Below are 27,678 nucleotides of genomic sequence, written 5' to 3' on the forward strand. Positions count from 1 at the left end.
GCTGTGATGGGATTCAAACTTGAGCTTGAGCTGCCAGCGTGGTTAATCTCTGAGAAATTGTGGCTTTGCATCCCAGAAGAAGAAAGGGAACTGGTTCCAGGCTCATTTCGAGACACTACTGTACATGACGAAACTTTCGCGGCTCGACTCCCAGTGATTGTCACTTCGGTTCGAGCGAACGGATGAACGTCGCATTTCAGCAAAAGCCGGAGTCTTCCGTTATCTCAGTCGAGTTCCTGCCACTTCCTTTTGTTTTTGTAAATACCATTTCTAATGGTTGTAGTCGTCGCCTAAGCCGATTTTTCACATGCTGTCAAGACGCTTAGCATGGGGCATCGGGTTGTCGCTGCAGCCAGATGGCTAACCCCTGCCAGCTTTCATACACAGCCCAAGCTAGATGCTCTTTTATATGCCGATCACAGAAGAAGGCAAGTGGGGGGGGCAGATTGGAAGAGAGACGAATGGCACGATTAGGGCCGGGCTACACGGACGGGCGAGGTGAGAGGGCGGAGGGAGCTAGCCAGATGTAAACACGCCACCTCATGACGAAAATGCAAAGAAGCCAAGGAAACTTTTTGAAATGGTCCCAGCGCCAAGCCAAGTGGACCAGAGCGACTCCCGGGTTGTGGTCGGACGGACGGACGGACGGGCGGACGGACAAGTTGTAATGACGACGGGCTTTGCCGACTATGTGTTGGCTGATGAAGTCTTTCTTTGCCCGCTTGTCCAATCAGATGGCTGAGCAGCGCGTGCAGCACGAGCAGGAGAGGACGCGCCTGCACCAGCAGCATTGCGCCGAAAAGGACAGCCTTGTCCAGGAGCGCCAGCGGGAGGTGAGCAGCCTGGAGAGCCAGGCCAAGGCCGCCCTGCAGACGCACCAGCAGCGCACCCAGGAGTGGAGGAAGCGTGATGGCCAGGTAGGGGGTCTCCACTGATCCAATGTTCGCACGCACACATGCTGACCCGCCCGCTCTCCTGCGGACCACCATTTCGTATGATCCTCCGTTTTCCTGCCGTTTCTAAAGCACAGCGGGTTACGACACTTGGTATTGATATTCCTGCCGAAGAAATTCAAAGGTGGCGCAATGTTTTGTTGAAGCGTCTCGGAAAACATTTGGCTAACGCTACGACGGGAAAGAAAGTGTGAATTAACGCGGTGTAAGAATTTGGAACGAAGACGAATTAAAAACAAAGAAAACCGACGGATATCAGTCGAGCTTAACTTTGGATTTCGTTGAAATGTTTTCATCATGACTTTCGTCGCTGCCGTTTTGTGGTTGTATTGGGAGAAATTCGGGAAGCAGGGTTACTTCGCTGTTGGAAGTTTCCATGAAAAAAAAAATCGTCTTTGTCTTTTCGAAGACCAACCGGTCAAGCTCCTTATACTCTTTATATATGTTTGTTTTGTTCCCTCCTGTACCACTCCGGTTAGTTTCTGATTACAACATGCGTTGTTGCAATGGTGTGTTCGGCGCCGTATTTAACGACCCCAAGCGAGCGAATGATTTTTATTTAGTTTTGTGTGTTTTGATCGAAATCCGCAGCAGGTCTTCATCCCGTAATCGCTTTGGTCATTTTTGCCTTAACTTCAGCCGAGGTTAGCTTTGCGCTCAGTGGGAAGCCACTTGAGTAAGCGGCACACGCTTGAAGATGGGAGAATTTTTTTTTTTTTTTTAACGGTTTGTACGCTGTTAGCCGAGAAAAGATGGTCAGATGGAGAAAATAAACTCGATCCATCCGGTGTAATTCTTCCGCGAAAGTATTGAATGCTTTTGGCTCTCAATCACAATTTTCAGAGCAGAAGTACAACACAATGCATTTCAGTTTTCGATATGTTGGAATTTTTGCATAATGATGTTTTCAGTTTACATTCATATCGTGGATTACGTGAACGTAACAATATTCTCATTGTCTCTTTCGCTCATTTCACAGCTATGAATTGTGCTGTATGTTTTCTAGCTTGTTCCTTTGCAGTCTCCTTTTTTTTTTTTTTTTTTTTTTTTTTTTTTTTTTGCTTTTCAAAAATGTCCCGTAAAGTTCCCAACGACACTAGTTTAGTGTATGCCCTTTGTCGGGAACATTTCAGCAGTGTTGGGATTTCAGGAGGGGACAGAAGACAAACTCCCACCAGAATAGTCGCGATCAGATGCCAGCCGGTCCCCAATTTTTCCGTCAGGCCTCGCACGGATAAAGAACAGGACTGTGAGGTTCTTGAACCGCAGGGAAACCTCTCTGCTTTGACTTTATCCTTGATCCCGGCGCTGTTCGGCCGAATCGGAGTTGGAACTGACAGACTCGCAACAACATTTATAAAGATCACCATTTTTTTTTTTTAAACATTTACGGAAGACAACTTGTAGAGCTGAGAGAACTGTGAAATCTGCCGCGCTGTAGTGAAAAAAGTAAAGTGACTGCAATTAAAAGGGGTTACTTTTTAATCCATACTGCCATGATAGCAGTATGACATGGCAAATATCCTCTTGAATATGTCACAATAATGCGTTGCTCTCATCGCAGCGCGTTCCTGTTTCAAGCAAATTGAAAGTGCCGCATCAGATCATTTGCTTCTATTTATTGATTTTTTAAAATGTTTTTAATTTTTATTTATTCATTTTTTTACTGTGTTGCTGTTGTGTAAACAATCAGCACACCAGGCAATTAAAATACACCATAAGACGTCTAATTCTGGGTCTTTTTATGTCATGTGTATCCATGCTATTGTTCAAACAAAGACTAGCAAATATTCAATACACAGGATAAGTGAAAAGACTTGCCCATGACTAAAGCTATGTAAGACAAAGACCCGCTCCACCGCATGGACTTGGTGCTCTGTAGATTATTGAGACCTGTTTTAGGGGAGCTCGAGCATCACCTTTGGCCAGCCCTAAAATGGAAGGTTTTAGAACCGATTTCCAGTTTTGTGTTTGAACCGAGAGAACCAAAATCAGGCTCGTGCGCTTTCATTTCAATGCATTGTCAAGTCCAGCGTGTTTCAGCTGATCATCAAATCAGCCAGAATTTTGAGTAGCGTCACATTGACAGCATTTTTTTATGCAGCTGTAGAGACTTTTAAAGCGTTTTATTACTTTTTGGTGAAAATGTTAAAAAAAAAAAGAAATTGCAAATTCACTTAAACTCACAATGCGGCCAGCGTATGAATATTTTTGGACTCTCCCGCATGTTGCTCATTAACACTCAGGCGGCTCATCTGAATTAATTTTGAGATGTATGTATTATGACACAAATATGCAATGCCAGATGCCAATTTCAAAAATAAGTTTTGCCCAAGGTTTGATTCACTTAAGGTTTTTGTCAAAAGTTAAATGTGAAACAAATTTACAGTTAATTTTTTTTTTTAACCCTTTCAGGGACTGCGGTTACGACAGTCGACATCTTATGTTATCAAGTTAGCGGGTGCATGAAAGGGTTAAACTGTTATTGTAATGAAATGGGAGAAGCAAACTCACTGAAACCGAAGCAACAGCTTCTCTTCTGGTTGCAGCCAATCAAAACATTCTATTTTACCTCAGATGCTTCAACACGTGATTTTATCACTTAGCCATCTTTTATTTTAAAAAATAAAGCACAAGTAGAGTGTGTAATGGAATTTCCATTTTCATGTCTTTACAACACTGTCATTGTACTTGCCGCTGATGCCTAAAAGATTCGCAGCTAATCATGCAACCCGCTGCCAAAAGGAAGAAGACAAATGAGGCCTCGTTATCTGTGTCCTTTGGGAGAGAGGAGAAGAACAGGTGCCGGCGAGGAGCCGCAAGAAGCGGCATCAAATGTCAGTCGCACACTCGCAGACGACATCCTCCCACTTATTCTCGTAAATAGCATTCATGGCACTTGCCTGCGAGTTGCCAGTGATGACTCGGTGGTTGGTGGAGAAGTCACGTGGGGACACGTCAGTCCTGAGGTTTGCGCCCCATGTGGCTGCGATATGCCATGGCGCGCCCTCACCCATAGAAATCCCATCGATGACAAGTCTGACAAATTCCCACCGAATTGAGGGACATGTGTTCGTCTCCATGACATTCGTGCACTCGCAGCCAACAATGAGGTGTTCTAATGTGACCATGCCTGTGTGAATCCCCTTGTCTGATTACGGGCTGTCAAGTCAGATAAAAAAATAAATAAATAAATAAAAAATCGAATAATGGCCATCAAAATTCAGGCGTTCTCACTCTTCTGCCTTGTTCCTATGATGAACGTGCACTCATGGCTGACAGTGAGGTGCTCTAAAGCAGCCACACCGGCGGACTATCCAAAGGGAAGAGTTTTGGTGGAGTATAGGAACAGCTAGCTAGCTAAATAGCTAGCTAGCTAACCACATGTTATCACAATCTTGGAAGGTAAATACTGATTCTAAATGGCACTAGGGGGAACTAAAAAAAAAAAAAAAACCGGAAAAAAAAAAAAAAAAACCGGAAAAAAAAAAAAAAAAACCGGAAAAAAAAAAAAAAAAACCGGAAAAAAAAAAAAAAAAACCGGAAAAAAAAAAAAAAAAACCGGAAAAAAAAAAAAAAAAACCGGAAAAAAAAAAAAAAAAATCCGGAAAACTGAAATGAATAATGGTTTTAATGCTCCACAAATGAATACTAACATGGCTCTTTATCTGCGCATTTTCAGAAATTCTTCTTCAATGTGTCACATCTCAAAATTCACTTCACAGGCTTTAAATCTTTAAATTAAAAGCATTGTTGGACTGCGTCAGAAATAAAAAACAAAACCCTGATCAAAAAACATACTGGGGCATTAAGTGATGGGCCCGAATTGGAGAAAAAATATTTTTCTTGGCAAACAATGGCATTGCTGTTCCATGTAAATGTCATTTTTCAGGCTTCCACTCAAATCCTGTCTTGAATAATGATTTTTTTTCTCTGAGTTCGCACCATCTGGTCATCAAACGGCATTGAGTGGCAGTCTTCCGAGAAGCGCTAAATAAGGATGCTGTCCTTTTTTTTTCCCCCCCAAAAGCATTTCAATCCCAGGAATGTGATGAAGATGACAAAGCGTGTTGACGGCAACAAAGGCGCTTTTTCCTAGACTTGTGTGTTGGCATTGACGATGTGACTGGCCTCTCAGATCCGGGATTGTCAAGGGACTGATTTGCAGCAGTGGACAAATGTCTGGCTGAGCTTGCGCGCCAGCGTTTGATCACCACTTAAGTGACTGCACGTCGTCTCATGCGCTATTGATTCCCATTTAGGACAACGGATCACATAGGGAGGAAGTCGTCATGTGCGTTTAAAAGCATGAACTCAGCGAGTGCGTGGACTGCATCTCAACTTCAGTCTGAGCCACGTGGGCTCTGTTTGACTGACAACATTAATGAGAAACCATCCCGCTCGAGTCGCATACGTAATCTGAACGTTTTTCATTTATTATTCTGATTAATCTCTTTAAAGCAGAGGCGGACTCTTTTATATTTTATGACATAATAGTGTACAAAGTACAGTGTACAGTGGTACCTCTACTTACGGACGTCTCTTCATACAAAATTTTGTGAAACGCCTGAACAGAAAATATTGCTTCTAGTTACGAAAGAAATTTCAAGATACGAAAGGTAAAAATACAGTTTCCTGAACGCAACATACTTATAGCTGCTCTGCCATTGGCTATTACCTAGCATCTTCCAGGCGTCCTATTGGCTAAGAGGTACCTCTATCAAATGTGTCTACGTGTCTATGCAGCGTCCTCGTCATTCGCCCCCGGGCCATGAGGCGTTCCGATAGTTTTACATAAATGTGGATCACCCAGAAAAAGTGTTCACCAGTCGGGCGATCGCTCACTTTGCTGATGTTTGCCTTGGACTTTTTCAAAGGATTGTTAAAAGCCAACAAAAGCAAAAGTCCTCGGATCAGTTCTTGACAAAACGCCAGGCAAAAACCACTTCTGAGAGAGAACATGAACTAAAGAGGGCAAAAAACGATAAGGACGCAGTTAAAAGTCAAATGACCATCATTTTTTATTCTTTGTTTTTTACATTATGTATAACTCTTAATTTATTGTGCAATAATCTCATTGTAAGATGTATTTGATACATATTTGGATGCATTTTTATGCTTTCGGAAACATTTATGTCTGAATTTCGGGGGGGCTTGGAACAAATTAGGGCATTTACAAGGAAAATGCGTCTCTACTTACAAAATTTTCTAGTTAAGAAATTTCTTCCAGAACCAATTAATTGCGTAAGTAGAGGGTACCACTGTACTGCATTTTTGGCTAGTAGCTGTTTTTATGGTTTATACCCTGAGGCACTGTTCCCCATTTTATTTAGAAATGACGTAATATGGATGTGGGAACTAGTTGTTAGTTTCAGTAAAACAGGTGGGCAACAACTTCTTCACGTGACGCTTTCAAATCGCTCGATTTGTTTACAGAAAGCTCTCCAAACCCACGGATTTATATAGGTATGGACTAAGAATGACGCTTACTCGCCGCCGGGAAGATTGAAGCCACTGGCGGCCACGGACAGCGTAACTCAAATCCGGTGATTTATTTCTACTCAACAGACACGATTCCGATCTTGTGTTCATAAAGCACTCTGGTTTCTCACCATGTGCTCAACTATTTAAGTTGCAAAGTTTGTGAAGCACTCCGCTGTTTCTGGATAAGTTGTAATGCTTTTCTCATGATCCGTATTTCACTGCGACGTTTCGCCAGGCTTTTTGTTCTTCCGAGCAGACAAACCTTGACCCGCGTCCTTTGATTTGGTGTCACCCGCAGAAAGCTTGACGTCAGCCTCCGCCCATGGGCACGGCGCTCGCTGCCATTTAGCCTCTTGTATTTATTTCTATGCGCGTCATTCCTAATGTCATGGCCACGGGCTGGATGATGCTCACAAATGATCATAATTTATTTATTTATTGAAGAATCATCCGTATTTGTTCATGAGAATTATACATTAAAGACTCTGGAGGACTCGGATTAAATATTTGTTTGGCCTCGGAGGGGCAACGTGCCACAAAGAGACTGGCGATGATGCCGTGTGAAATTGCTGTGTGAATTTCTGATGCTGTCTGACGCCTGTGTCACAGTGCAAGTGCGGCGCTCCTAATGAGTGGATTTATTTTGCGCGTCGGGGGCGTGGCGCACAAGCAAAAAGCGTGTTCTTTGAAGTCGTCTTCATTCTCTCCAGTGCTCGCTTACAAACAGGCTTCAGAGTCGTTCTGAGTGATTGCCTTCTCATGGCGTTGTCCTGTGATGCCCCGGCTTTTGAGTGAGGGGGGCGGGGCGAGAGAGGGGTGTTGGGAAGGGGAGTGCTGAGCCAACTGCAAAAAAAAACAAAAACAAACTATGACATGCAATGTAGGTAGGGAAGAGAGAGACATTTGTTTCCCCACTTCTTGTTAAAACAACCATTGGAAACGTGTCAGATATTTTTCATGACATTGATGATATTTTCATAAGCACGCCTGCACAATTGAATGTGGATTTATTTCACTGTACGCGGGACAAAACAACGGCTCTCGGTACGATGCGGTGCAGAGAAATATGACAATAAAGATTTTATCCATTCCATTTCGACTAATTTGCCATTCCTATCATAACTTTAGATCAATTTGATGCTACACTGGCTGCCAATACTGAGAATATAGTCTGTGTCATTGCCATAGCAACCAGAGATCACCTACTTCAGTGATTCTCACCCAGTGAGCAGTCAAAGAGAGAGAGAAAAACTATCCAATTCCCATTCAATTGGTCCCAAATTTTTTTTTTCCATTTGATGGCAGAAGGTACAATATAATAAGGCAGTGTGTATATATATATATATATATATATATATATATATATATAAAATACAATATAATCATTAATAATACAATATAATCATAAGACATATTCTTTATCCTCTGCAAAGAACAACGATTAGTGCCCTTGACTGCTAAGTTTTGACTGGCTCCATGTATTTGCACGTGTGGATTATACTGCCTCATGTGGCCAAGCAGATGGTGTGGCACAATTGAATTGAAGCGGAAAAAAATGTGGCAAAAACCGTTGTCTAGTCATTTTTGAGCCTGATCTAATTTCGTCATTTTTTATAAAGTGCAATATGAAAGAGTGCTGAACAGATTCCACAAATGTGGTTGTTCTTCAAGGGCAGGCTCAGAACAGTTTCATTCTTTTCGCTGCAAAATGGTGATTTGAGTATTTTCAGTTACGAGCGTGGTCATGACACAAATTAAACACTTAGCTCAAGGCAGTACTGCATATACGATTTATTTCTTTGGTCATTAAGATGTTTCATATGTAAAATGCAAATCTTGTCAAATGAAATGTTGGGACACGCTGAGGCCTTTCTTTTCACAGTTTCTATCCATTTTACATGGCCCCAAAAACTAACAATTCACACCTGTAGGGGGAGCGCAGGTGCCAAAATGAAAACAACAAACCCCGAATGACTGCTTGAAACCATTTCAGAAAAAAGTTTAAAAAAAACAATCAGGCATTGATTTTTAAGGACCTCCTTTTCTCTGCAAGGGCTCTCCATCATTCCAGCCAAGTGATGCCATTTGGGCAAGAAAGTGCATGGATTCCTTTTGAAGTTTTGACACGTTCTGAACTCGTTGGGATGGGACTTAATTACATCTGTCAAGTGCGGGCTATTTCGGGGCTTTCTGTGGCTTTCGCTAGCAATTTTGCTTTGTAATGTTGACGCTCCCTGGCAGCTATTAGAGGGCAAAGTCAAGGCCGGGTAGTTCAGAAAAGAGCGAGGTCAAGAGAGGTGGGATGGCCATTTTAGAGGTCCTCACACTTAAAGTCTGTGGCACACACACCAAGCAGAGCAAACTATTGAAGAATGTCATGTTTGGGGAAACTCTTCTCGATGTTCTCTTTTCCTTTATGGTGTTGAGAAAGCTGGCCACCTTCTGGAAGGTTACCATCTGTGGCTAACTCCATTCTGACAAAAGCCCTCTCCTTCAATTGGAACAAACCAAATAACTTCCCGAACACCTTTCAGTGAATGCAAAATTGTTCCTTTTTTCCGACACCGACCAGTACAAAAGTTTTAGGCCACTATTATATTTCTTATTTGAGCACTTCTCAAATGACCGTACAAAATATACCATTTGTCTGTACAATATTCGATATGTCTAAAAATGCTCCGATACTACCCACACCAAATGGAAGCACTGTCCATCCATCCATCCATCCATCCATCCATCCATTTTCTAATCCGCTTTATGCCCACGAGTGTCGCGCGGTTGGCGGGTCTCAGTAGTTGTACATAATTCAGAATGCATAATTGTCTGTCATGAGTAGGGGCCCATCCAACATTTTTATTTAATTTAATTATTTTATTTATTTATTTATTTATTTATTTATTTTAAGGCCGATGCCGATTTTCGGCAAAACAAAACAAAGCTATCAAAATGCAGATTACCATTATATGCGGATTCTCACTATTCGCGGGCGGGCGTTTTCCTGATTCCCTGCGAATACTGAAGTCGGGGTCACCTGTAATTATATTGCTCAAAAAAAAAAAAATCCTTTTTGGGTCCCAGAATGCATTGTGTGACACAATGTATTTAATTAATGAAGTTATAAGGAAATGAATCCTTGTCATATGTGTGTTTGCACATATTGCCAGCAGTTGAATGTGGCTTATCTAGCACATTTCTGTTTGACTTTTGTGGCACGATGTTTGTATTTTTTTTCCAAAACAGTTTTTATGTTTGTTTTTGTGTGTGTAAAATAGTGACATCCAGGTCATTTCCTTGTGCAACTTGCATTGCTGACCTTCACCGGGTTTGTCACGTGGAGATGTCTATTCATCAACAAATTTCACCATGATTAAAGCCGCAGGGGAAAAAAAAAAGTTGCCTCTAGTCTACAGTTTACGATACTTGGTCATGAATGTACCAATACATTTCCTGGCTCAGTTAGAGGTGGTATCGAAACAGTCGTCTTCATCACACTGCTCACATTTTGGCATCATGACACCACGACGATCATCAGTACCTCGCCATTGCGAGGCTTCAAACACGACTAAACATCTGTCCGTGCCGCATCATTATACATTACAATTACCGGTACACATTGCAATCCGGAGGCCGGTCATATCAAATCACGATACACGGAGCCACACATCTGTTCTCATTCCACAAAACAACACCTGCATCTGTGATCTTTCCAGACCATTTCAGAGTTGGAGGGCCAGTTGTCGCGTCTGCGCGAGAAGTTCCAGGTGGTCCGCGGCCAGCACGAGCAGCAGCTGGCCGAGATGGCCGCACTCCGCGAGGAGGAAAGGCAAAAGGCTAACCTGGACAAAGAGACGCTCCGCTCTGACATGGAACGTGCCCTCCGTGATCTTCAGAGAAGCCACCAGCAGGAGAAGGAAACGGCCGAGGACAAGGTAAACTACTTGGAAATGCTAGTTTGGGAATTTTCATCGGAGTTCATTTTTAATTCATTTTGAGATTGTTTTTTTTTTTTCTCTCTGTTTTTGTTTTCAGGGTGGACTTTTGTTAGTTTTCATCGATTTAATTTTTATTTTATTTTTTTCTTTTTCTTTTTTTTGGAGAATGCTTTTTGTTTTTTACCGTATTTTCATGACCATACAGCGCACCGTATTAAAAGGCGTGTCAATTTAATTTAATTTTTATTAAATATTTTTCTTTTTCTTTTTTTTTTTGGAGAATGCTTTTTGTTTTTTACCGTATTTTTATGACCATACAGCGCACCGTATTAAAAGGCGTAGTGTCAATTTAATTTTTATTACATTTTTTTCTTTCTTTTTTTTTGGAGAATGCTTTTTGTTTTTTACCGTATTTTCATAACCATACGGCACACCGTATTAAAAGGCAGAGTGTCAATTTCGGGTGCTATTTCTGTATTTAACACATAGACGAGACGCATTGTATGGTTGGACGTAGTCATGGTAAAACTTAAGCTATCTTAAAAAATACGGTAGCATGCATGCTCGCTAACGTATTTTTTTTTTAAAAAGGCAGCGGGAGCAAAACTGAGTTTGGTTATACTTTATTGAAGTATTTAACAATGTACTCATGTTATTTTTTTGATCAACCCTCATACTCAAATCCACCAAAGTCCTAATCGTCTGTATCCCAAATGAATAGCTGAGCCAGTTCACAATCAAACATGCCAGCTCCCTTCGTGTCATTGTCAGAGTCAGTCTCGTTGCCGTGCGGCTCCTCAGAAATGATGCCGGCTTTTGCTAATCCATTCACAAATTGTGGTGTAACCCAGCGCTGCTTCCCAGTCTCAGTAAAGTTGTGTTCGCCATCGTCACCATAAATTGACTTTGGCCGTTTCAAGCAGGCCCGTCCATTTTGGAGAAAATTGATGACTCTTAAGTGCGCCTGTAGATCATGAAAATACGGTAGTTTAGTTCGAATTCATTTCAGTATTAGTTGTAATCATTCATATATCGTTAAGGACACGGTCGAGTACAATTATGACTCATGAAAGTTCTATGAATTGCTCAAGAGGTCACATGTGGAGTGGAAATGACGGTTTTCGCGTTGATCCACTCTCCAGCTGTGCATTTTTGCTTTCTTACCCAATCCGGGTGAACTTCAAACCTGAGGAGGAGCCTTTCCTTTTGTACTGCGTTGTAACCTTTTGCTACTACCGCAAGCAGAGCGGCCGGGGAAATTGGCCGTAATCTTGTGCTGCCCTCGCAGGAAGCCAATTTAAGGTGGTGTTGATCAGACGTTAATCCCCCCCTCCACCCCCACCCCTCTTCCCGGTAGGACCCATCAAAGCTCGCGTTTTTCATTAGACACCATCCATTCGCCAGATGTGCAGCATTAACTCCCAAAATGAAGAAACAAAGTGGCCTTTTTTGGGGGGCTTCATGTGGCACACAGAACCAGGGAAGAAGAGAATGAGGTACTTGCAGGGCGATTCCCACTTGAAAGAGTCGAGCTATTTCCCCTTCCCCTGGTTTTTTTTTTTTTTTTTTTTTTTTTTTTTTTTTTTTGCTTTTGGATTGGTCAAGGCACTTTATTTTCGGTATCCTATCTTTCTTCTTGTACATGACCCACAGTTGTGTGAGAATCTGGAGTAGATTCAAAGCATCGAATGCTGAACTTGGATTGATACGAATGTCAGCTATGTACTACTTTTACATTTTATAAAAAAAGATGAATGATTGCGTCTTTTTTTTTTTTTTTTGCCTTCTTGGAAAAGAAAAAAATAAATTCCCCCCCGCTACTTTTTAATCCATCTCCAAGTTTGACTTGGTAGCGACGAGGGAAAACTTCCTACTTTGTTGCACCCTGTTTTTCGTTCCCACATGTGGACTGAAGTCAGCCAGGCCTCAGATCTATATTGACTGCATGGCCCTGTTTGGTAAGCTTAAAATGTCTCATTCTTTTTGATGCGCACGAAAAACGCTGTCCTCTGCAGTCCACTATGCTCTTGGAAGCGCAGCCTGGGCAGGCCAGTTTCTTTGTTTTTTTTGTTTTTTTTTTCAAACACATCTCCCAGTTCCAGGAAAAAAAAGGCCAGAGAAATCCATTAAATCCATGAATGGATTCTCATCAAAGATGTTTAAAAGCGGGGTGGGGAGACGGAGAGGTTGGGGATGTTTTGCGAGTAAAATAATGAGAAACAGAATATCAGAGACGATAAGAAAAAGCTGGTTCCCTGCTTTTTAGTTTAGCGGTAGAAATCCAGAGGAAAAGGGGATGGTGAGGAGAAGGTGTGTAGCTAGGTAGGTAGGGAGGAGCTTTTTAGGTATTGCCATTGAACTTTATCTTTGCAAGTGTGTGTGTGTGTGTGTGTGTGTGTGCGTGTGCGTGTGTGTGTGTGTCCTCCAATCTCGGTGCTCCACTGACAGGCCTGTGAAGCCACCTCGCTGCCTGATAAAGACGCCTCATCTCTGGAATACAGCAAAGCTCCAGCTTCCCCTCTTTCACCCACACCACCTCCTTATCTAACTTTTCTTTTTCCTCGATGCACCCCAACCGCACCCCCCCCCCCCGTCCTCCCCTCCCCACCCACGCCTGCACCTCTCCCCTGTCATAATGTAGAGTCTAACTTATATACGGAATAATGAGTCAGTCTTGACAAGTAGAATGCAGTTTGTCGTATCGCAAGCTTTGACAGAAATAGCGTGAGGGAATCCGCTCGGCCTTTCTTACGGACTTTGAAACCAACAAGGCGTTGGGGTCAATTATATGCGGAATAACTTCCGTCCAAACTGATGTCATCAAGGAAGCTGTTGAAAAGCCTGTAAAGTGATTTTCAGAGATGTGTTGCTTCAAACGCAACACGTTTTGGAGATAATCGCGCAAAACGTGCAAAGACTCAAAGCTATGCAGTACTAAATTGTGGAGATATCGTGCTGAAGTGGGGTTTTTTTGTCATTTGTTTTTTTTGTTTTTTTTTTAGATGAGGGGCGTGTCTAAAACACCGCCCAGTGACGCCACACATGCACACGGCATTGCGTCATGCATTTATCTAGTTAGCCACGCCCTGCAACCCAGAAAATGTATCTTCACTTCATATTTTCTGCTGGTGTGGGCACTTTAGAGTGCCTCGTGGTTGCTGTGCACGCGCACCTCTCTCAGAGAGAGAGAATTCGGAGGAGGAAAGGGGGGGGGAGAAAAAATACGTCCGATTTGACAGGAGGCTTGTGGACAGATGTTTGCGCCGGCGTGGCCACACAAGAGTGGCAGCCGCTAGATGAGCTTGATGTTTGTTTCGTAGAGAAAAGCTCTTTTCTCCAGTATGCTTCTCACTGTTTGGTGTGAGACAAAAGGTCAGGAGGCCTTCCGATTTTTTTAGCACATTAAAAGTATCCAGGACTTCATGTGCGGGGTTGCGTGGCCACTTTTTCCAATGGTCTGGTCGGAAGCATCGCGCACGTGTGCGGCAGTCCATGACTGTGGACTCCCAACTCTAGTAATCCTTTCAGACTCCTTCAATCAAGACTTTGGAGTTTGAATATGAGGTTGCAGTCACTGTGAGTGTGATTTGTTCATCTTCTTTGGCCCCGCCCCGTCACCACTGATTTACCGGGGTCGGTCCTCTGCCATTTGGAGATACACGAAATCACATTACACCCTCGCTCATGGATTAAAATGAGCAACACGGGCCAAGGATGATCAAAGAGGGCCCACATTCACTTAAGAGACAAAAGAGCGGAGAAAAGGATCCGATTTTTGGGAAAGAACGAGTTCAAGTTGAAGGATGTGGGCGGCTTAATCGTGGTGACACGCCAACATGCTTTGATGTGTTCTGAACTTTGACCGTTGTGATATTAATACGGCATTGTTTCAAAGAGAAAAGAGATGTTCTCTGTTGTTGTTTTGTACGCCAGCGTTCGTGTTTGTTGATGCGTGCGCGCACAAATCGGAGCTCCACAGTGCAGCATCAGGCCCGGTGGCGGTGAGGGAGTGACTCACCCGGCAGATGAAAGAGTCAAAGTAAAGGCTCTGCCATCCCTCCCCGGAAAAAAAAAGAAAGAAAGAAAAACATCACACGACTCGGTTGCTCACTTCTTTTTTTTTTTTTTTTTTTTGAAGTCCTCCAAAAAGAAGGAGGCAAACGACACACTTTCTCAATCGCATTAAAACACGGCGTCAGGCCGCTTCCAACTTGTGGCGCGCTGCAGATTACACTTTGGTTTGAAGTGGAGTTTTAAATGGGACACCAGGATGTCAGGCCCTCCATTTCTCAGTTCCTCAGTCAGCGTCTCGCATCTTGACATCAGGCAGACTGAGTGATCAAAGCGGGTAAGCAGGCGTAAATGAGGGGAAAGCGAGGTCTACCTGCGTCGGAAAACAGAATGTTGACCCAGTTCAATCCCAGTTTAATGACCAATGGGATAAAGTTGCTTGCAATGATTAACCTTTCATCGGGGAAAGAGTGTTTTTGATGTTTTTTTTGTTCCCTGCATGTGACTTTTCAAAAATGGACCCGTCACCCCCCTCACTGTGAGTCAGTGGAATTCAGTGGAATCGTGTGATTTCTCGGAATGGATAATCGTGACAAGAAAACTGTCGAGTCCCGGAATGAACCGTTACGATGGAGTTAAAGATGAACCCAGATCAAGGAAACAAAATTTCCAAACATCCCAGACACCACAACACAACCCTAAAAACAATGTGGTCTGATGAAATTTGACGGTACAATTTTCCTTGTTTCAAATGCTAAATAGATTTATTTATATTTCATTTGTCTATTGTGTTCGTACTACGGTGGATACTGCAGTCTAAGGTTTGATCACTTTGCTGAATCCTGAGGGGTTGGATCTTGTGGTCTGGATGGAATACTGGATTAATAATCTATAATCTCCAAATTATAGATTCTCCAAAGGAGAGTTCTGTTGGGGAATGCTTTCAGAAGTAGGATCCTTTGCCGCGAGGCCATCTGTGGTATGCCCAGCAGTCGGGAGGACCCATGGGACAATGGGAACTCCTTGCGCAGCGTGACTTGACTCTACTGTGTCTCAAAAGGCAAAATGCATCTGTCGGAAGGATCCTTCAACAGCACTTGTACTGAATCTTTTACGGTGGATGGGTGATGAGCATTTATTGTCAGACCAGCTAGGTCATCAATGATCAACGTAGAGCAGAGGACGAGGGAGACATCCGGAGATGGACACTCGTGTCGTAGACCGTCACCAGATAGAACACAATGCGGTGATCAGGTAGAGACTGATGTTTAAATTTGGCTCGGTGTTCATGATATACGTACTCAGAAAAGCCAGCTGTTCTCCACGTCAATTGACATTGCACTCTCTCAATTAATTGTAGCTCCCCTTTTACAAAAAGACACCATAGTTAGGTTGCATATTCCGATCTGGCTCTGGCAAACATTTCATCTAACTTCACCAAGGTAAAAGCTTTGGAAATTGGCAAAACCAAAATTCAAATGTTTTTCAAACCACTCTGAGTGATTTGCGTGTCGCCTAACCCAGGGCGTCAAAAGTACAAAACAATACAATGCATCTTTATTTACACAGCGCTTTTACAACAGCTGCAGCTGTAACAAAGAGCTTTCCAAAGCATCCATCCATTTTCTGATCCGCTTTATCCTCACAAGGGTCATGGGGCGTGCCGGAGCCCATCCCAGCTGTCTTCGGGCAGTAGGCGGGGCACACCCTGAACTGGCTTCTAGCCAATCGCAGGGCACACAGAGACAAACAACCATCCACGCTCACAATCACACAAAGGGACAATTTCGAGTGTTCCATCAACCTGCCACGCATGTTTTTGGAATGTGGGAGGAAACTGGAGTACCCGGAGAAAACCCACGCAGGCAAGGGTAGCCCATGCAAACTCCACAGTAAGGACGGAGCCAGAATCAAACCCTGCACCTCTGCACTGTGCGGCCGGCTTGCTTACCATTTGACCACCGGGCCAACAGTGAACATAAAATAACAAAATAACATAACACAAACACAGACAGTCACGCAATCTTATCCATTTTTCCTGAGAGACGCTTTGTTGTTTGAAGCAGTTCTCGATAAAGTGAGATGGAAGACGGAAAGTAAGAATTTGCACTGACATGGGTTGACTACTCGACACACCAGAGCCGAGTTGTTGTCAAGTTCTGTTTACAAAACTCATTGCCATGTTCAGCTGACTGGCGGTAGTTCACATAGACGGGCTAAAGGTGTAATATGTAGCTTCTAATTCTTCTTGTATGATGCTGATGTATGCTTACCTTCGATGTCTGCTCGTACACACCGCATCTGCGGCGTGTGGCGCTGACAGAGATTCGGCAGGCGGTGATGAAGAGAACGTCTAGTGACAGGCAGCGATGGCGCGCCGCCAAACGTAAAATAAAGTCTCTTGTCATTACGGCAGCAGCTCCCTCGCTCGCAGACACTTACAAAGACGACGCAGCGAGACGGCGATGATTACAGACAAACGAGCAAATAGCGTTTTCTTCCCAGCTCTCCCGCGCTGCTACATTGAACTCTTTTTACGAGAGACGTTGGAACGCAGAGTCATGTTGAACGCTTGCAAACGCTGCTGCCACCAGAACTGAAAGGCTATATAGGAGGGAGAATTAATTTTCCGCACTAGCCTAAGAAATCGGCATTAACAAGCGGCTAATTTGTTGCCGAGGCCCCTTTGCCCTTGAGCTGATTACCTGCGGACCACCCCTCACATGTCCTCGCCTTGTGTCCACTGACTTCATCTTCTCGTCAGCCGGCATACTTACATATTCCCCAACAAGTTCAACTGTAGGACAATGCTTAGAACCACAAGTGTTCCTCAGCGATGCGAGATGATTGGAAACATATCGGAGGAGGGGCCGGGGGAAGAAAAAAAAAAATGCCATATGGATGCAATATCCTGTCCGGGGTTACAGACTGCACTCGACAAATTCTGAAAATTCTTTCATACTGACTTGAAAAGGCACGCAGAATTTAACGTGCATTGGCAGCATTGATACGAGTGTACGTGTGGGGTTTCTTCCTGTTTTGGTGGTCAGAGCCGACAGTGACTAAGCTCATACCTTGGGCAAATTTCACACCCAGGAAAGAATAGCTGTGGCTTGGGCCTTGAAGTATGAATTTTAGTCCATTTCCTGTTTTAGGGGGTCTTTTGAAAGTGAGAGCTGTTTCTTGGGCACTGATTCATGTGAAAGGGTGTCAGTTGTGAACTAACAAATTTGCTTTAATGACCTTACTGTGACATTAGAAGTGATTACTGACCCTTTCATTCACCAATAATGATAACCTGTAACCTGATAACATGATAGGCTGTCCACTGTAGTACCCGCTGTCCCTGAAAGAGTTAATCATGAACGTAATTGACTTATGGGATGACTGATCATGTTTCTGATTTCTCGCAATAATCGGTAAGCGGATTATCAAGAGGCCACTTGGTCTTGGGGCGGCCCGTTGTCGAGTGGTTAGCGCATCGACCTCACGGTGCAGAGGTACCGGGTTCGATTCCAACTCCGGCCTTCCTGTGTGGAGTTTGCATGTTCTCCCTGCGTGGCTTTTCTCCGGGTACTCCGGTTTCCTCCCACATTCCAAAAACATGCGTGGAAGGCTGATTGAACACTCCAAATTGTCCCTAGGTGTGAGTGTGAATGGTTGTTTGTCTCTGTGTGCCCTGCGATTGGCTGGCGACCAGTTCAGGGTGTCCCCCGCCGACTGCCCGAAGACAGCTGGGATAGGCTCCAGCATCCCCTACGACACTTGTGAAGATAAAGTGGTTCAAAAAATGGATGGATGGATGGAACTTGGTCTTGATACATCTCTGCCAGTGTTCACATTTTCAAAGGATCACTTCAGCAATATTCTGAGAAAATCACCGTGTCCCCTCCGTCCCTGAGCTATTTCTAAAACAGTCACACCTGCGACTCATATGGTCCATGCGGATGACTTGGTGACCACGGGCACCACGTTGGTGACCCCTGGTCTGTGTGTGTGTGTGTGTGTGTGTGTGTGTGTGTGTGTGTGTGTGTGTGTGTGTGTGTGTGTGTGTGTGTGTGTGTGTGTGTGTGTTTGGCCTGATTCCCATTGCTGATTCTTAATGAAGCTTTGGTGGACCGCTGCCTGCGTGGCTTTCAGATCCTTACGCTCACACTCCTTTCAAAGTGCAGCGCTCCACGCCGCCAGGATGACGAGGCGATTGAAGAGCTCGATGCAGCCTCAACGTGCCTTCAGCGCAACGAAAAGGCCTTCGGCAAGGCACAGGTTGTCGCTTTGAAAGTGCTCGCAAGCACGCATGGACTCATATAGTATAAATGGTTTGGCTTTCAATTTAGCACTCCATTTTTTTTCCTCCCCCGTTCGACTAGGTTGTGTTCCTAGAATGTTACACGTTGCTATCCGTCTTTATCAGTTGTTACCATAGACTGGAATTGTATTTCCTGGCGCAGCTTTAGCTGTATAATGCATGATGTTGGGTAATATTCCCTCAAGTGGCTGTCAATAAAGGGAATTTGTTAGTAGTGGGCACGGTAGTTCTTTTTTTTAACTTCTGAGCATGCTGACCAGTGTTGGGCAAGGTACTTCCAAAATGCAATACATTATACCTATGACTATCCTGTCACTTGAAAGTATTAACCAAGTTTCATCAGGTTGAATGGGGAGTGTCGGCGCGCAGCCACCTTCACGTCTTTCCAGAGATTTTCGATGAGATTCAAGTCTAGGCTCAGGCTCGGCCACTCAAGGACATTCACTGAGTTGCCTTGAAATCATCCCCACTTCGTGATGCAGCCAACCACCATGCGTCATTGGAGGGATCCTATTGGTCAGGTGATGAGTAGTGCCTGGTTTCTCCTCCAAACACGTCGCGCCTGGCATTCACGCCAAAGAGTTCAATCTTTGGCTCATCAGACCAAAGAATTTTCTTCTCATAGTCTGAGAGTCCTTCCGATGCCGTTTGACCAACTCCTGACCACTGTACCGTACAGGCCTGAAAAATCCTGTAAAGATTCGATGTGTCGAAGTGGAAAGAAAAGAGAACATGTCGTCCCGACAGGTTTGCAATTGCAACAGGTATAATGTTACCCCAATGTTATTAATAATGCCTTACTAACAATCTATAATGACTGCTATTGATACTTTAATACTCTCACTGGATATCCAGTATACATCCAAGAAACTCTTATGCAGAACACAGACACACAACTGATAACCGTTTTTGGAAAAACACTTTCCACTTCTGTCTGATAGCAGAATATTTCATGACGTTCTTCGTGATCTTTCTGAGACGGACTGTCGACAAAGCTATTAAGAGACAAAGAATGAAAATGGAAAAAAAAATCATGAACATCTAATAATAGCTGCTGCAGTGTCAAAGACAACAAACGTGTCAACAGCAAAGAAGCTTTCAAGGAGCCCCCCCCCCCTTTCCGAGCCCGTCTTCGATACGCCTCAGTTTCTCCTCCTTTGTCCGCCCCTCTCTCATCAGCTGCAACGGCCCCCTCCCCTCCCAAGGGACGAGCGCCGCCACTCAAGAGTCCTGGCACAGGAAGACGGGCGGTCCCGTATCCTTGGTGATGGCTCTGTGTTACCGTGGTGACAGGTGTGTCCGCTGTGAGCGGGACAGCAGTGTTTGTCAGGAAGTGTTTGGAGTCCAAAGGTTCGCTTTGTTGATTGTAGCCGGCGGCGCGTTCAATGACATACGCAGTGTTTCTACAGGGAGTTTGTCTGTCACCGGCTGTCAGGGCAAGCGGATCAAGTTGGGAAAGAAGTGGAAAAAAAGATCGATGTTAAAATCCAGATACTTGGGGTCAGAAATTGGATATTTAGCAATAAGGCAATTCGTGACACACCCAGTTCGCAGGACCCCTAAGACCAAGGTAGTGTTGGGGTCAGGTGAATAGACCAAAGTTCAAATGCAGTGAGTTCCGGTGTGTGTTTTGAAACTGAGTACAAACGTGGCTTAGGTGTTGATTCATGAATTCCGTGTTTGTCTGTCTCCAGCTGTCAGGGCAAGAGGATTCCTACCTCCTTCCAAAAAAACATTCAATGCTCATTGTCGACTAGAATGTGAGTGGTTGTTTGTGGATATGCGATTGGCTGGCAACCATTCTAGGGTTTACCAAAGTCAACTGGGAGAGGCTCCATGTAACTTTGAAACCCAATCAAGACAATTGCAAAGTTATTGTACTTTAACTTTAACTTTTGGAGTCAGACAATCCTCCCTCAAGCATCTCCAGTTGGTCCAAAATGCTGCTGCTCGCTTGCTCACTGGAGCTCATAGGAGGGAGCACATTACTCCAATTCTGGCTTCCCATCACTGGCTTCCTTTCCAGAGTTCAGAGTTCATTCTTCAGATTGTGTCATTTGTCTTTAAATCTTTAAATGGTCTCACCTCACCTTACCTCTCTGAGTTTCGCCACATCTCCATACCTGCCCGGTGCCTCAGGTCAGCGGGCCAGACGTTATTGGAGGTACAGAGGACTAAGCGGAGCCTCGGGGGGAGGCAGGGGGGAAGGTTTGGAGGGGGGTACCATTGCCAGTCCCTTCCGTAGGACTCTTAGCAAGCCCCCCTCTTTGTCGTGCTTTAAAACTCGTCTTTCAACACATTTTTATTCTTCGACTTTCATCTCTGCATGAGACTTGATGTACAGCATTTTTTATGCGGCTGTGATTGTTTTTAAAGTGCTCTATAAATTCATGTGAGTTGAGTTTTGAATTGAGTTAATTGATTGTGAGCATGTCTTCAGGATGAATTGGTATGAGACAATTCCTAATAAGTGTCCATTGTCTGGATTCTTCGACTGTTTAAAGACCCAAGTGGCTCATCATGCAGACAGAATTACAGTTCTGGTTATGAACCTCTCCACAGGCTAAATGAGCAGCCATTGACATCTACATCGCAACTCATTATCTCCCTGCAGTCACTGTTAAGACTCTCTTTGAAAACGGGGCGGCGCTGCAAGCTGACGGGAGCCGCGTCTCACAGTCGACTCTCGCAATCTTCGCATCGCGGCTGGCCGGCTTCCCATTAGGAAAACAACGGAAAACAATGAGGGGAGCGGCGCTCAATGAACTCCTGACAAACAGCCTTTGTTTGTCTTCACTTGAATGTTGTCTCCCTGCTTGGGCTGATCGTCCCTCTTTGTTCCCCGTAGTTAATTGGCAGCTAGGTTTTCATTTCCCCAACCTTGTTGTTAAGTGATGCATTGTTGGCTGGAGATCAAATAGAAATGGCATCCGCCGTGCAACATGCAGTCACTACCTAGTGGCCCGGTGCCAAGAGGCTCCAGGCCTCTTCTATAGGGAAGTTGTGGGGCACACAAGGTCACAGCGATTGCATGTCTGGTGTGTGTCCTGTTTTGTTGCACATGTAAATGTTAGGATCACGTTTAATGTCTCGCAAAGACAGCCCAGGTAATTATAAAATGCATGCATTCTCAATAAATTGTTAAAGGGGAAAAAAATCCAAACCTTCTTGGTCCCACAATGAAAAAGAATTCATTTATTCATTCATTTTCCGATCCGCTTAATCCTCACAAGGGGCCCGGAGGGTGCTGGAGCCCATCCCAGCCATCTTCGGGCAGTAGGCGGGGGACACCCTGAACTGTTTGCCAGCCAATCGCAGGGCACACAGAGACGAATAACCATTTGCGCTCACACTCACACCGAGGGACAATTTAGAGTGTTCAATCAGCCTGCCATGCATGTTTTTGGAATGTGGGAGGAAACCGGAGTACCCGGAGAAAAGCCACGCAGGCCCGGGGAGAACATGCAAACTCCACACAGGGAGGCCGGAGCAGGGATTGAACACTGTGAGGTCGTCGCGCTAACCACTGGACCACCGGGCCGCTGAAAAAAAATGGTTCTTGTCATATTTATGGGTTTTCGAACGTTCCTTTTAATGTTCTACCACATAATTCAGTGTACGATTATTCATCGCTGGTCATCCAGGTCCTGAAGTACAAAGCAGCCCCGGACCATCACCCTGCCACCACCATGTTCGACTATTGTTGTGCAGTTCCTTTAATCAAATATTGTTTTTAATTCGACTTGTCTCTTCAGTCCACAGAGTATTTCCCTGACGGTCTTCGGGTTCATCAAGATGTTGTTTTTGTCAAATGTGAGAGGAATCTATGTGTTTGTTTTTGTCAGATGTGGTTTTCTGAAGGGGAAAAAAATCCAAACCTTCTTGGTCGCACTATGAAAAAGAATTATTCTTGTTATATTTGTGGGTTTTCGAATGTTCCTTTTAATGTCCTACCACATAATTCTGTGTACCATTATTCATCGCTAGTCATCCAGGTCCTGGAGTACAAAGCAGCCCCGGACCATCACCCTGCCACCACCATGTTCGACTATTGTTGTGCAGTTCCTTTCATCAAAGACTGAACTGTGTTGTTTTTAATTCGACTTGTCTCTTCAGTCCACAGAATATTTCCCTTAAAGTCTTCAGGATCATCAAGATGTTGTTTTAGTCAAACGTGAGAGGAATCTTTGTGTTTGTTTTTGTCAGATGTGGTTTTCGCGCTGGAGCGCATTCCATTTTTGCCCAGTGTCTGTATGGTTGAGTCATGAACACTGACCTTAACGGAGGGAGGCCTGCAGTTCTTATCCTTTGTTCCTTTGCGATTTCCTAAATGAGTTGTCATCATACCCTTGGAGGAATTTTGTTTCCAAGGAAGGTTCACCACTTATTTTCTTCATTTGTGTATAATGGCTCCGACCGTGGTTTGTTGCATCCCAAAGCCTTGGAAATGTCATTGTTAACTGCCAATTACTTATTCCTCTTTTTTTTTTCCTGAATGACATTTCCCTTTATAAATAAAATCATCATTTGGTAAACTGAGTTTTGTATTTCGCTTGGAGTATCTTTGAGAGATCAAAATTGGCTTCATGATCGGAAACATGCGATGTGGGCAAATATTTTTTTTCACGGCATTGTAAGTTGATTGTACTTCTCATCCTTACCTCGCTCTCTCCTTACAGACCAACAGCCGGTTGAAGCACATCGAACAGGAGTACAGTCAGACACTTGCTCGGTCCGCACAGGTAATCACTCTTACATGCCAACGCAACATTTGATTCATATGCTTCGACAGACACGAACATAAGGAAGCGTACTAGTTTCTTATTTGACTTACGAGCTGAGTTTTGACTGTGAGGCTCGGTGCATCTTGCACTCGTTACCAGCTAATCACAGACAAACTCGCCTTCACACTCGCAATATTTGGAAAGACCACCACAAGCACAAAACAAAGTTGAGAGCGGTGGAATTGGAAGTGATAGCGCAAGGGGCAAACCGACATAAAACGAAATGCATTGCTCTGGTCATTTTCAAGAAGCCAACAACCACATTAAAAGCACATTTTTGTTCAATTTAAGTCACTCATGGCATTAGTTGTTCAGGTTCAGGTGTGTGCTTAGCCTGCGGAACACCGCGTACAAACCTGCCCTGGAAGAGACCGGCACTAATTGTCACAGTGCACCGAAATGACGCAGATGCCAGTAAATGCTGGGTTGAAAGGAGTTTTGCTTTAGGTAACATGGTATGGACTCTTTTGGACTGTCAACCGGCCCCGAGATCATTTGGCAGCTTCAAAACGGCATTGCTCAGTAGGCGTTAGGTTGCGATCGTTTCAGCCTCTGGGAAATGTTCACACGAGCGGCAAAGTTCCTCTTGCCACTGTCCGTTAGTCACTAGAGTGTAATTTATTTCTCTTATGTTCTCCATCCGCTCTCTGCGGCACACATTGTTGTTGTTAGAGACCTTGATGCGGGAAGTGGGTGTTTTTGTCCAAACAACTGCATATGCGTGATTAATGGCGGCTATTTGTCACCGGTTCGGGAGGCGTTGTTTTACAAAGGTAAACACCGAACGGAGGCGTCCCGTGTTTGCGTAGCCTCTCGGTGGAGATGGAGGGGCAGGGGGTGTGCGGGCAGCTCAGTCAAATGTAAACAAGAGGCCTTTGAACCACAAAGGCTCACCCCGGTTATTAACCCCTCCTTGTCTGACAGGGGGCATCGCTCCCGTGCTCCGCCGCATGCTTAATAGCCCAATTAAAAAAAAGCATACCACGGCCATACGTTATCCGGAGGGAGCTCCGTTAAGGGCACATCGACACCAGCGCGCACACCCACGGCCCCGTATCGCACGGTACCACTCGGCTTTTTGTCTCACGCACGCAAACGGGCCCTAATTAGCGTCTCTCCTGCGCAGCATCGCGCCGCGAGTGGGTGACCTATGAACCGCTTCTCTCTCGCCTTTTCCTCCCACTTTTCTTAATGATGAGGCTCCAACGGGTCGTCGCTGTGATACTGGTGGGAGATCATTACTTTTATCCTTGACCAGCCATCAAGGGAGGAAGGAGGAGGTGATTGGCCACGGGAGGCGCACAGCCACAGATATCCGTGCAAGGATACATCGCGCTCTCGTAGAACGAGGTCAAAGTTCAGGTGGACTATGCAAATAGGACTCATTTACTTCTTGAAGCTACTCGAACGATGCTCACATGTGACCTTGCGGGCATGAATAAACCAAATCGGGTTTATTACTCCCACTTGTTGCGTTGTGTAGATTTCCACTTTTACAGGAAAGTGCTTGACAAGATTTAATGGAAGGAGTTGATTTTATTTTTTAGCCTTTTGCTAGCACACAAATTACATTTAAAAAAACTGGAATAAAGAAAAAATATTAGTGTATAGCATACATGGTACATAGTTTATCCTACTCCCCTGTGAGTCCACACTTGGCTTTATTCACTAAAGTTCAATTTGCCTTTTCCACGAATTGTTTTCTTCAAGCTTATGATTGGCTAAAATTCCAGTTAGGGGTTTTAGCGCCTCCTACTGCTTTGTTGTGAACCTGACAGCTTAAGGATGCACTTTTAAGAGGACGGGGATTTGTTTTACATGCTTTTTGGTGGAAAAAAATACAAATTTCAAATAAACAGGACAGGATGTGATTATATGGATAAAGGTGCTGATACAGGATTCATTAGTTACGTTTCACCGTTTTACGATCCACTCCACCCAATGAATCTTGGCATACAGACAAAAACTAAATACAAATACAAAATACGCTCTCTTCATTGACATTCTAGTCGTATTATGGTCATGGCCGCATTACTAAAGCAAAAAATAGCGACCTCGTGATCGAGCATGATGGCGAGATATAACATTTTGAAGTATGTGAGTTATCGTGCACTTCTTTATCAGTCCACACACCTCCACTCCATTGTTGTGATTTGGATTCTCCCAGCGATTGCTTGCTTCTGGTTTGTGATTGGCTACAATTCAATTGGGTGTTCCAGCATCACCTACTGTTTTGTTTTACCTTGACAACTTCTGAAAGTATGTTTATGTCGACGAGGATTTCTTTATCATCCCTTTGATATATATTGAGATTTTGTCACAGATTTTGGTTTATATTTTTCGTTCAGTCGCCTTCGATGGTCAGTTTTGAGTCCGGTGATAGCCAAAAGGTAACAAAATGAAGAATGCGGGCCTTTTATTAAAAAAGCATCCTCAATCCTGCATCACTCCATGAAGAAAAATAAAAGATTAGCTAAACAGTCTTCGATGACATCTGTCTTTACGAGCTAAAACGCTGCCCCGGAGCTGACGGGAATCCATATTGCTAAGTAATTATTACATCCCAAAATGATCGATTACCGGAACAATGTGCCATTTGTATGGCTCAAGTAGCGATCCCTATGAAAAAATGCTTTTTTTTTTTCTTTTTTCTTTTTTGCCATTCTCCCACACACTGTGCAAATTCCACCAGGGCTAGTCCTCCAGAGTTTGCACACAGTAAACAATTATCTGTGTGGCCCAAAGCGAGGGGCAGCACCGGCAGGGCACCGCCACCGCCGCCACCCGTCTTCTTCTCCATACCTCTGTCTGCTTGGCTTTCCTCTCTCATCTTGCCTTTTCCCTGACGGTGGCTTAAATAGAATGTTAATTTTTGACTGGGAGATTTGAAAGCCACGGCAGTGCCTTTTCATCTCGGCATACACCGCAAGTTCACCAACACAAAGTGGCTCAGCGCTTCAAAAAGGAAGTTGTGTTTTTTTTTCCCCCCTTTTCCCATTCGTTTTTCCCCTTCCTTCCTTCCCTGTTTTGTCTTTTATTCCACTGTGGGAAAGCCGTGATTGTAGGTGACCATTCATCTAAATCCACTGCACATGTGGAATGTATTTTCATCACTATTTATATGAGAAGGCATTTTGCAAGCGAGGGTTTCACGTTTTCCCCTTGTGGACATGTTGATCCCAAATATTGTCACCGAACCTCTCCCGCTGTGAGAAATTCCCAATTGGTTATTTTTAGCTTTACCCCTTCCTTTTTTCAATTGGCTGGTAAGGTTTTAAGTTTTTCTTCAATGCCGCATGTATACATACTAGGGTGGTCCATTTTGGAAAAGTTTGTCGGATTCGTCGGGCCGGGTCGGAAATCTTGTCGATACTATGACACAAGGATGTGTGCAAAATTTTATTCCGATCGGATAATTTTATCCCGTCCCGCAGAGCGACCAAAGTTTCCCCTATGGAAAGAATGTTACGGGGCTGAATGGTAGTACGGTTTCTCCCGTACAGTAAGGATTTTGTTTTGCTCAGTTCGCACTTGCAATAATTCAAAGACGGAAGACAGGAACGCATGTATTGCAAAAAAGGCAACCGTGGTTATCCTTCAACACTGGTGAGATTGTTGGTCCATGTTAACTGGTCCATCTATCTGTCCATCTGTCTATAATGTCCATCAACACTAGTGACACTGTTAGACCGCAAAAAAAACGAAAAATCCGCCGTGCGTGCCATCCCATGCCTACTTCGCGCACGGGTGCAACGCCCGGTGTCGCTCCACGACCTGCAGAAGGTGCTGTCGCTGTTCCTCGTCGCGCGTGATGGCGCCGCAGAACGCGCTGATGAGGGCGACGCCCCTCTCCGCAAAGTCGTTCACCACCCGTAGGTGACGAGCGCGCCGACGAGCCGTGGTGATGTTCGATGTCGAAAAGCGTCCTCAGCTCAGCGTCCAGTAAGAATTCCGGCGATTCTCGACTTCAATTGAAAGATATTAGCTCGCCAGTAGGTGACCGTTGTGTGTTAGGCGTGCGTTTGAGTTTGTCTCCGGCTGCTGAGAGCAGCGATGGAAGGTTTAGTTAGTCAGGAGGTGATCGTTCGGGCAACATTCAGCCCAGCCAGTGTCACGCATGGCAAAATACACGGTTAAAATACACATGTTCACCCTATTGAGACCAGTTGTTATGGTGGAAACTTTGGCCGCTTTGCGGGACAGGA

General features: G+C 44.3%; 1 protein-coding gene across 5 annotated transcripts in view; it reads left to right on the forward strand.

Annotated features, from left to right (window-relative positions):
• Positions 1–27,678, forward strand: part of cep112 (centrosomal protein 112) — a 144,344-nt gene that overhangs the window by 73,845 nt on the left and 42,821 nt on the right. For all 5 annotated transcript variants that reach the window (XM_019868675.1, XM_019868666.1, XM_019868691.1 and 2 more), the window contains 3 exons: positions 735–917; positions 10,148–10,366; positions 23,369–23,431. In XM_019868675.1, coding sequence (XP_019724234.1) covers positions 735–917; positions 10,148–10,366; positions 23,369–23,431 — 465 coding nt within the window. The remainder of the gene's footprint in view (positions 1–734; positions 918–10,147; positions 10,367–23,368; positions 23,432–27,678) is intronic.

Source organism: Hippocampus comes, unplaced genomic scaffold, assembly GCF_001891065.2.
Source record: "Hippocampus comes isolate QL1 unplaced genomic scaffold, H_comes_QL1_v1.1 scaffold98, whole genome shotgun sequence".
Taxonomy (NCBI): Eukaryota; Metazoa; Chordata; class Actinopteri; order Syngnathiformes; family Syngnathidae; genus Hippocampus; species Hippocampus comes.